The sequence below is a fragment of the Gavialis gangeticus genome, unplaced genomic scaffold, assembly GCF_001723915.1.
Source record: "Gavialis gangeticus isolate Ggan-Ray unplaced genomic scaffold, GavGan_comp1, whole genome shotgun sequence".
NCBI classification, from domain to species: domain Eukaryota; kingdom Metazoa; phylum Chordata; order Crocodylia; family Gavialidae; genus Gavialis; species Gavialis gangeticus.
The window spans coordinates 70,776,371-70,787,547 of record NW_017729033.1 but is presented as its reverse complement, the minus strand read 5'-3'; the positions used below and the strand labels follow the sequence as shown (position 1 = coordinate 70,787,547).

Here is an 11,177-nt window from a genome sequence, read left to right as displayed (position 1 = left end):
TTGGGATCCATTTAAAACCTGTGGACTCTTGTAGGTACTTTGGGTAACTCTGATATCTTTTATTAGACGAAGTCAGTTAGTTGGAAAAATTCTTCAGAATAAAAGATACCAGATTTACCCAAAGAACCTTGTCTGCCTATGTCCTTAGACCAACACTGTTACAACTTGTACCAAATATTGTGCCAGATTTTTAAAGCTTGACCTCAAAAGTTAGATACTTCCCCCCATCCTCATATAGAAGAAAATCAGCCTTTAACTCCTGAGTTTTTAGTAGAAGCTCATTGACTCAACATATTTTATTAAAATTATTTTAACAAATTATACTAAATTTCTACCTTCGTTTTTGCTGTATTAAATTCAAATTTCATTTTAAGCTAGTTTATTTTTAGAAAGAAAAACATAATTATAATTTAAATTTAAAAAAAGAAAAGTTAAATACAATCTGATTTTAAACTTATTTGTTTTAAATAATTGAGTTTTGTCTACCCTGACTTGTTCTTTACCTTCTCAGACTCAGGATATCCCTTGTTCAGCTTCAAGCACCCCTTGGAAAATGCTAGCTCTTACCTTTCACTCATTTGTATTTGATTATAGAAAAATAGTAGAGCAATTCTGTTGCAAAAAACTCAGACCACAACACTTCATAATGTTGTTGACATCATGGATTCCTGTTTGAAATCTCTGGGTTTATCTTGTGAATTATGTCTGCACACCTAACGGTGCTAACATTGCATGGCACCCTATGGCACCCCTGAAAGGATTTTGAGGTACCCTGGTTTACTATATAGGCATAGCCTAGGGGAGTCTGAATAAGGGCTTCAGGAGGCATAGTCATTTAATTATTCTTAACCTTATCTAAGAAAAGCATGATAGGTCTTTGGTTACTTTTATCTTTTTAAATAGCAAGACTTGCTATGGCTTAACACCTCTCTTTATTTAAAGAATTAGATTGTTGTAGTTTGAAAACAAAACCAAAACCCCCAAACCTTTTTAAAAATTGTAGGGTTAAATGGTGTTTAAAATTTAATCCTTCAGAAATTCTTAGAGGTTTGTAAACTAACATTGGATAGCCACACATTCACTCCTCTTACAGTAAATAACATAAGAAGTTCTGTATTAATACAAAGATGGCAATTATCTTTTCCAGAAATCTGATGACAGCCAGTATATATATCAAAAGCAGGAAAGTTACTTATGGTAACTTTTTTTTTTCTTTTTTCCAGGAGCTGTTGGTCATCATGGTGACAACCTGGCAGAGAAGGTTCTCTCTGTGCTTCCAAAACTTCCTGGGCATGCGAATGATGTGATGGTTAACATGGTGGAACTCACTGCCCTGCAGACTCCAGATGACAGTTGCTGTATTATAGCACCAGGCTGCTTGGCACAACCGAAGTAAAACTGCCTTTAATTTTTTTCTTTAAAGTTGGAGTCATTTAGACTTTAATGAAAAAGGAGAAAACAAAACCCTTTGAAGTTGATACTAGATTTCCACCTAGTTTTAAACACAGTTGAAATGGAGTCTGCAGTATTAATCCACTCACATACATGCACAAAAGCGTGTGGTCCAAATACAGCTCCTAGCTGGGGTCAAGCTTCAGTTCCTTTACTCTGGGATAGGTTTATGATTTTGAATAGGGGTGTACTGATAAAGATTTTTTGAGCCAATACCAATGGCCTATTGTTAATGAGCCATATCAGCCAATACTGATTCGATTGCTGATATGCAGCTCAGCAGCTTGGAGAGCAGTGTCTGGCTGGTAAGTCTGTTGCAGGGAAAAGGGCTTGGGGGTGTGAGGGGGGATGATCGAGACCCCTATGGTAAGGGAGGGAGTGGGGCTGGGACTGGGGCAGGTGCTGCCCAACTGGGGCAGATTGGGGTGCGGGATGAAGCTGCAAGAGGCTTGTCTGGGGGGCATGGGGGGAGGCAGATCACACTGCTACACACACCCCAGGGAAGCCATGGGGGGGATGTTCCCCCCCCCCCCAGATTTGAGCAGACTGGCAAGGGCAGGCTGGGCTGGGGGCAGTGCTGGGCTGGGGCTTTTCTTGGGGTGGGCCACAGCGGCACTGGGAGGGAAGGTATGGGGGGATGCAGTGGCCACCCCAGAATTTGCCATAGGGCTATTGCTATCCCATAGCCCCTTCTCTCAGTGCTGTTGCCACTCAGCCTGAGTACAGCCCCGTCCAGCTCCTGTGCTGGGAAGGAACCTGGTGCTGCCTGTATTAGCAGCTCGCCCTTGCTCCATGCACAGATCCGGGGGGCAAACCTCCCTCCATGGTTCCCGGGGGTGAGTGTAGCAGTGGGATTAAGCTAACCTCTCATTGTGGGTTTTTCCACTCTGCTTTTAAATTACTCTTGTTGTTTCAAAGAAATAGCTTTAAACATTGGTTTTACTTGCCTGCATGTATTAGAGCTCAGACCTAAACAGAAGCGCCATATAAACAAATATAAAAAGATATTTGTTTATATAGTGCTTCTGACTTAAATTTGAAGTTTAAATGTAGTTATATATTTGAACTGTTGTGTTACTTCTGCTTCCATTACAAAATGGACTGTGTAAATGTCTAATATATATATAAATATCTCACTACTTGTTTATCTTGGAGAGCTACACCAGTCCTGCTCAGCAGAGTGCTCTGGAAGTTCACCTGAAGGGAGCCAGATGTTACGTGCTTTATTCTCTCAACCTTATCTCCTCTTCATGTTGGGACAAGGCTTTTCTAAGAGAAGCCAAGGCTCACAGAGATCTTGGAAAGGACTAGACAGTCTTTCTCACTTCAGCATACAGCATTTATTTTTTTCTTTAGGAGTCTGCTGTACCCATTACCCTCTTTTGTCTCATATGCTAAATGCTACTAAGTCCAGCTTCTGAGGCACTGAACAATTGTCTTCTTCAGTGGATGTAGAGGGAAATACTCACTGTATGAACTTTATCCTAAGGTACTGTTCTAGTGATTAGCTTAGATCAGGGGATGTCATCAGGCCAGATCATCTGGCCCACGGGGTGCCCCATGGGGTTGGAAATTTGGTGGTGGAGTGAGCGGTGGCAGCATTAATTGCTGCAGTTCCCAGAGTTGTGGCAATTAACTCTTCCATTGCTCATCCTACCGCCAAATTTCCAGCCCTGTGGAGAGCTCTGCAGGCTGGATCTGGAACACAAAACAGTGTCACCTGGCCTAGAGAGCTGCCCGTGGGACTGGGAATTTGGTGGTAGAAGAAAGCAGCTGCTGCTGTATCTCCAGGAGCTGCAGTAATTGAGGCTGGTGCTATCGAACTTCGAGTCCTCTGAGCAGGACTTCAGGCAACATGATGTGGTGCTGCATTTCAGATCCAGCCCACAGACCAGCCCCAGTGCTCTGGGTCCAGCCCACAGGGCTGCATGAATTTTGACACCCCAGGCTTAGATGACAGAAATTATTTCTGGATCTTGATCAGCTTTTTTGCATGTGGCCAGCTGATCATCAGACCCATACTCCAGGATGTGGTCTCTTTGGGCTCTACAGATATGTCTGTGCAGCAAAATGAAGATGTTTGTAACATATTGGAGCTCACTAAAACTAACATAGATAATGGTAGTGACTGGGGATGGAACAGGGTGGTCCGGCTGCCAGAACACATATGGCAGGTTAGCTTTGGACTGCTAGTGCACATTAGGAAATCTTTGCTGTTATTGTTAGGCCGGTTAGATCAAAGTATTCAGGGTACACTTACCAATGCTATAATCACACTTTCATCTTGCTGTGCAGACAGACACTTAAAACAACTAGTCTCTGCTCAGCCATTAATAAAGAATATTCCAGAACTCACAAGTTTTACAGTGGGTTTGTTTTTTCTGTATGTCCTTTAGTTAGCCGGAGGTGCTTTTATAACAAATGCAATTAGATTTTTATCTCTGCACTACTAACAGCTGTAAGAATGTCATACTCTCAACATTGACAGCCCTAAATCAGAAGGGTGTAGTGGCCCTTTCAGTTGATGTTTTTCCCTACTGACATAAAACATTAAATGTATGAAAATAGCTTGTAACTAAAATTAGCATTTCTGAACTAAATTTAAGATGCATAATACTGTATTTACTAGAGCTGTTGAATGATTAAAAAAATAGTTGTGATTAATCACACAGTTAAACAATAATAGAATCCCAGTTTATTCTATTATTTATAATTACCGGTGCCATGCACTCCTGACCTGCTGCCCCCAGCTCCTCCCAGCAGCGTCTCCTGGGGCTGCCCAGCCCCTGCAAGCATGGGCACCAGCTCCTGTGCCATTGGCCCAGCCTGGCCATGGAACTCCCCTCTGCCCTCAAAGGGGTGGGGGACACTTCCCCAGCACCAGCAGTGATTTAACGTGCGTTAAAAAAATTAATGCAAAAACAAATTTATGCATTAATTGCTTCCATTAATGATAACTAATTGATAGCCCTAATATTTACCTACATCCAAGGTGACTTCATATTTAAGATGCTCCCCACTGCCAATAATTAGATTCTATACATGGAAAAAGTATATGTTTGTTATAATTTTCCATGTACAGAATCTAATTATTGAAGGCAGGGAGACAACCAGCAGCAGGTGAGCAGGTGGTGGGGGAGTCAAATGGCCTGCCCCCTTCCTCTTCATGTTGGGGCAAGGCTTTTCTGAGAGAAGCCAAGGCTCACAGAGATCTTGGAAAGGACTAGACAGTCCTTCTCACTTCAGCATACAGCATTTATTTTTTCTTTAGGAGTCTGCTCTACCCATTACCCTCTTTTGTCTTTGTGTGGGTTATCTTCAGTCGTGGTTTCATCTCTGGTTCTGGCCCCACTCTGAGCTGGGCATGGGGCACGTGGTGGCTCCAGCCACGTTTCATCATTTCTAGCAGCAACAGCTCTGGAGGTGGAGCTGGGGCCAAGACTGGGGCTGCACCCTCTATCGCTGCTGCTGCATGGCCAGGCAGGGGTTGGAGCCACTAATGTGTTCCATGCCCCAGACTGGAGCAGGGCTGAGTTCAGAGGGCTTACCCTGCAATTGAGGGTAAGTGGCATTGAGTGCAAGCTATTGGAACAGAGACAGTGGGGGCAAAGACCTTTAGGGGCAGGTGGTGGGTGGCAGCCTGGGTTAGAGCTTTAGCCACAGCTGCAGTAGCCATGTCCTGCTTCTGCCCTCCTCTCCTTTCTACTCCAAATCCAAGATAAAGGGCTTTCTCCCCCTCCTTCCCATGATGAATGGAGAAAAAAGCTTGTCTTGGAATCTAATAAATATGGTAACCAGAATCTGTGATATCATCAAAATGGACGTCTGACAGTTTTTCCACTCTACTTAAACGTGACTGTCTCTTAACTCTTAGTTCATAAACTTAAGCATGAATCATTTTGACTAGTTTAAAATGGTGAAGTACTTTTCCAATATAGAGATGGATTTATGATCTCTGACAATAGTCCTGTCCAGAGGGCGAACCTATGTTGATGGTAACTCACTTTTCAGCACAGTGGCTTTTGCTAGTGGTAGCAGGCTCAGAAATGCTAGTCCATAAGTAAAAACTTGGGACTGCAGTTTGTTTGTAAATAATGCATGGGAACAAGTGTTTCTCTGCTTGCAAATTTTCCAGTTAGTTTACTGGGTGGCAACACCTCTGAGAGAGAGGATTAGTAATACAGTATATGATGGTTCAGAGGTAGACTTAGGGCTTCCTATGCAGTGTTTTGAGAACAGAGTTTCTGAGTATGATGAAACTTCACAGATGCAGACTTCCATATTCAGAATAGTTTTGAAATATTTAAGTTATTTAAAGATAATATTTGAAAATTTTGTAGTGGGCGAGGAGGAGGAAAAAGGCCAGCTCTCTCTACACAGCTTTCTACGTTTAAGGAATGTTTCTCCAGTAGAAACATCTGGGCTCACTTACAGAGCTAGCAAACAGAATTAATGAATAATTTATGGCTGATGTGGTAAAATAAAGCAGGGTTCTTCTTTCTTAAACCCAAGGAAATAATGGGCTTCTTTTAAAGATTTAGATGAAAACGTAAATTCCATGTGCTTCTTATCATAATGTATTTTTAAGGCAATCTCTTGATGAGGGAGAAAAAAATTCAAGAACAGTGTTTTAAAAAAAATGGTTAGTTTTTATTAATATTAAGAGCATAACAAGTTGAAGGAACAGTTGTTACATTAATGTAATTAATAACACATTGCAACTCCAGCATAATTGATTGTTAGTCAAGAGACGTTGAAAAGAGACCAAGCAGCTTTTCTTATATAAAGGATGATATGTTTATGGAGAGAGAACTAAAGACATTTATCCTGGTTCAGTATTGTGTGTTTATCCATGTCTTCTAGAGCAGACATACCATGCTTTTTAAAGTCAACAGCATATAGGAGGAGTGAAATGCTATTATGATGGAAACAAAATTGTAGATATAGTTAATGAAAGGCTTATATTGACAGCAGTGCATTTGTTCATCATTGTACTTGGATGAGCTGTAGAACATGTGGAGACATTTTCATGTTTTCCAGGCATTTCAGCTACCCTTTCCTCTTTTATCTAAACACAAAGGCAGTTCTCTAAGTCTACTTATCCCCACTTCATAAGACTATCTGGAGTCTTTTTTCACTGGTGAACCATTTACACATTTTGTTTTTAAATCCCTGTCTTGGTACTTATGGCCCACACTACTGTAATATGAGCATTTTGCAGTTTTAAGTGTATTTGTCCTTGCAATAGCTTCAGACTGTACTGGTTACCCTATTTTATAGATGTGGAACTCCAGGCACAGAGAAGATAACTGACTAACTCAAGATTACGTAGGAAGTCTGATAGAGCAGGAACTTGCGCACAAGCCTCTGAGGTCCTAAGCTAGTACTGTAACCACAGAAGCATGGTGAATAAGAACAAAATACAGAATTACATGATTCTGTAATGTGAGTGATGTGCAAAATATTTCTTTAAGCTGTACCATTTTTATTATTTAACTTTATTTTGTCATGTGTTTTCAATATGCAGCTTGCTAGTGCGTTGCGGCTTCCTAGTTATGCACATATCAAGGGCTTCCTGAGCACAGCTTGTTTTTCTTACTCCTGCCTGTCCACCCCCATAAACTAGAAAGCTTGTAAGTTTCTCCTATTTATAAATTTTGGTGGTAAAATAGAGCTCAGAAAAAGACCAGACATTTATCCAACAGATAAACATTTTTAATACAACATAAAACGGGCCATTAGCTACTTATTGCAAACATTTTGTCCGTAAAGAAGAAAAAATATACTGTGAGACATGTAACGTTTGGACTACTATGCCTAAAGCAGATCCGTGAGCAATAGAACTGAGGTGTCTAGACACTTTTGACAAAGCAATTGGAGTCATTAAATCATCTGGATTTGCACTGGTAAAAATAACAAGCTCAAAACGTGGTGATCTTGTTGATGGGTGTGATTCAGTAAACCTTGAAGCGAAGACCAAATGTTTAAAATGTGGTACTCTACAACATTCTTGTGTTTTTTATATGGAGCTAAAAAAAGAGCAATAAAAACATTACGATAGTGTCCCGTGGACTGGTTGGACTTTTCAATCCATCTGCATGTTTGCAGAATCTTTTTCTAGATTCTACGAACAGTAGAAACTCTAACGTGAGATGCATCATTAGCATTGGCTGGTGAATGTATGGTATGCACACATGTTTATCTCTTACAAGCATGTAGAATCAGGGCCAGCCCACAATTTTTTGGGGCCTCCTGCAAGAAATAGTTTTGGGGCCCCCTGCCCCAAATAAGCCAGTGGTGGCGGGGGGGGAGCAAGCAGCTGAAGAAGCTGGTGGCAGCGGTGAGGGTGGTAGTAAATGGCCAGATGTGAAGCCGGTGGCAGCGGTGAGGGGGTTGGGGGAGTTGCGTGCGGCCAGACACAGGGGGCCCCTGCGACTGCAGGTTTCGCAGTGTCGGATGGGCTGGCCCTGTGTACAGTTTCTGTTTTGGATACAGAATCATAGAATCAAAGAACCGAAAGGGACCTGTAAGATCATCAAGTCCAGTCCCTTGCCAGGGGCAGGAGGTTATTGGGCTCAAAGAAGCTCAATAAGCTGCTTGTCCAGCCTCCTCTTGAACACCTCCAAGTATGGTGACTGCACCACCTCTGCTGGAAACATGTTCCAGATTCTAGATACTCTTATGGAAATGAAGTTTTTTCTAGTCTCCAACCTAATTTTTTCCTCAATTAGCTTGTGCCTATTGGTCCTTATCTTCCCTGGGGGTGCCTTTCTGAAGAGTTGCTCCCCTAGATCTTGGTGTTCACCCTTGACATGCTTGTAGACGGCTATCAAGTCACCTCTCAGTCTTCTCTTGCTGAGACTGAACAAACCCAGTTCCTGGAGTCTTTCCTTATAGGGTCTATCCTCTAGGCCCCTAATCATATGGGTGGCCCTTCTCTGTACCTTTTCAAGCTTATCCACATCCTTCCTGAACTGCGGTGCCCAGAACTGGACACAGTACTCCAGCTGTGGCCTCACCAATGTCAAATAGAGGGGGAGGAGCACCTCACTGGATCTGTTTGCGACACATCGGCTGATGCACACCAGAGTTCTGTTTGCCCTGCTGGCGACTTCATCACACTGTCTCATATTCATCTTCTGGTCAAATGTCACCCTCAGGTCCTTTGCAGATACAGTGCCAGCCAGCTGACCCATTGTATAGTTGTGGTGAAGGTTCTTCTGACCCAGATGAAGGACCTGGCACTTGTCCCTATTGAACCTCATCTGATTGCATTCAGCCCATAGGACCAGTCTGTCAAGGTCATCCTGGATCCTTACCCTATCCTCAGATGTGCCTGCATTTTCCCACAGTTTGGTGTCATCCGCAAATTTTAATAATTGCACTTTCCACCCCCTCATACAAGTTATTGATAAAGATGTTAAAGAGAATGGTCCAAAGCATAGATCCCTGGGGGACACCACTGGAGATGGCCCTCCAGGATGAGGCCATCCCATCAGTTGCAACTCTCTGGGATCAGCCTCTGAGCCAGTTGCCAACCCATCTCACTGTAGACTGGTCTAGGCCAGTACCCTGTAGCTTAAATGAAAGGATCTCATGGGAAACAGTATCAAAGGCCTTGCTGAAGTCTAGATAAATGATGTCAACCTCATGTCCCTTGTCCAGCTGGTTAGTTTCCTGGTCATAAAAGGACACTAGGTTTTTTAGGCATGACCTACCCTCAAAAAAGTTGTGCTGGTTGCTTCTTAATACCCTACCAGTTACAAACTTGTGTTTAGCCTCCTTGACAGTTTTTTTTTCAAAGATTTTTCCCAGGACTGAGTTTAGACTGACAGGTCTGTAGTTTGCAGGGTCATCCCTCTTCCCTTTCTTAAAAATGGATACCACATTAGCCCTCTTCCAGTTGTTTGGGACCATTCCTGAGTTCCAAAACTCTTCAAAAAGCTTTGCCAGAGGCCCTGCTATGAGCTCAGCCAGTTCCTTCAGGACTCTCGGATGCAGGTCGTCTGGCCCAGCAGACTTGAACACGTCCAGATGTTCTAAAAGTACCCTCACCTGTTCAGGACTGATTTCATGTAGATTGTTGTCTTCCCCATATTCCCTGGGTCTCTGGACAGGTAAACAGCTTCTGTCTGATTTCAGGAACAGCAATATGAAGTAAGTATTTAAGAGCTTTGCCTTCTTGTGGGGATCAAATGTGGCCTCCCCCCCTGAATTCAGTAGGGGTCCCACAGTGGAGCTTGATTTTTATTTTTTCCTCCCTATGTACCTATAGAAGGACTTTTTGTTGTCCTTTATTTTGGTTACCAGCTTGAATTCCATGTCTGGCTTGGCTTTCTGCATCTCATACTGCAGACCCTGGCCATATGATTGTACTCCTCTCTGGATGCTGAACTGTTTTTCCATTGTTTAGATAGGTCTTTTTTCTTTTTCAAAAATTCCCTGATGTCACTGTTGAGCCAAGCAGGTCTTTTGGTCCGTTTCCTGCTTTTTGAGTACATTGGGATGGCCTCTTTTTGACCTCCCAAATCATCCAGTTGCTGGCTGCGGAGGGTCTTTCTAACTAGGCTCTTGAGCTTACCAAAGTCTGCCCTTCTGAAGTCTAGGACTTCTGTTCTACTGGCTGAATTCCCAGCCTTTTGATGGATGGTGAACCCAATTAGGTCATGGTCACTGTCGCCCAGAGTACCTCCAATCTTTAGGTTGCCTACCATGTCTTCCCCTTTGGTCAGCACCAAGTCCAGAATGGCTTTACCCCTGGTTGGTCCTTCCGCAACCTGTCAAGAATAGATCATCGATAGCTGCCAGGAAGTTGGTTGACCTGCTGGAGCTGGCTGAATGGTCTTCCCAACAGATGTCAAGTAGTTGAAGTCACCCATGACAGTCAGGTCTTTAGTGCCGGCTGCCTCAGTCAGTTCCCTGGAGAATGCCTGATTGCTCTCCTTTTGTTGGTAGGGTGGCCCATAGTATATTCCTACCATCAGGTCACCCTCTCCTGAGCCCCCTTGTATCTTGACCCAAAGTGTCTCAAGGGACTCTCCCTGCAGTCATAGCATGATCTTAATGTGACTAAATATTCACATCTCAAAAAAGCTGAGTTTCTAGACTGTACTTTCTTCCCACTTTAAATTGGAATAATTTTAGTACTTTTTATCAGATCTGTGTTCTCATGGATCCTGTGATAGTCATGCTGTGCCCATGAGATACCAATGGGAGTAAGCTGAGTGCAGGTATGAAGCAGTCTGTCATACTGCCAGTAGTCCTTGAGGGAAGGAGAAGACCAGAGCCACAATCCTCGCTGTTCCATTGGCCTGCATGTGACCTTGGGCAGGTTGCTTCATTTCTGTATCACTGTTTCCCCTCCTGCCATTTGTCTTGTCTATTTAGCTCAATTGTGGCCAACCTTTTTGGCTGACGTGCTACAAATTAAGCCCTGCGCCCTCCACAGGTGCCACTCCGGTCCCTTCTCTTGCCCAATCTGCTGCTCTGCTTTCTGTTCCCTACCCTATCTACCAGTGTGCTGTCTGTTCCCTTCCTGATCTGCTGTGGACCACACACAAGCTGCTTGTGTCGCTTCTGGCATGCATGCCACAAGCTGTCTACCTCTGATTAAGATTGTAAGCAGTGGTGCAACAGTTTTCTAAGGGTTTCTGGCTACTACTATAGTACAAGTGATTACATTAATAATGAAGTATTGAGGCCCTTTCTTTCCCTGTCCCTATTCC

General features: G+C 43.2%; 1 protein-coding gene across 1 annotated transcript in view; it reads left to right on the top strand.

Moving 5' to 3' along the window:
* Positions 1-11,177, top strand: part of SCFD2 (sec1 family domain containing 2) — a 506,912-nt gene that overhangs the window by 38,458 nt on the left and 457,277 nt on the right. Inside the window, exon 3 of the mRNA XM_019525890.1 lies at positions 1,224-1,392. Within this exon, the coding sequence (XP_019381435.1) occupies positions 1,224-1,392 (169 nt within the window). The remainder of the gene's footprint in view (positions 1-1,223; positions 1,393-11,177) is intronic.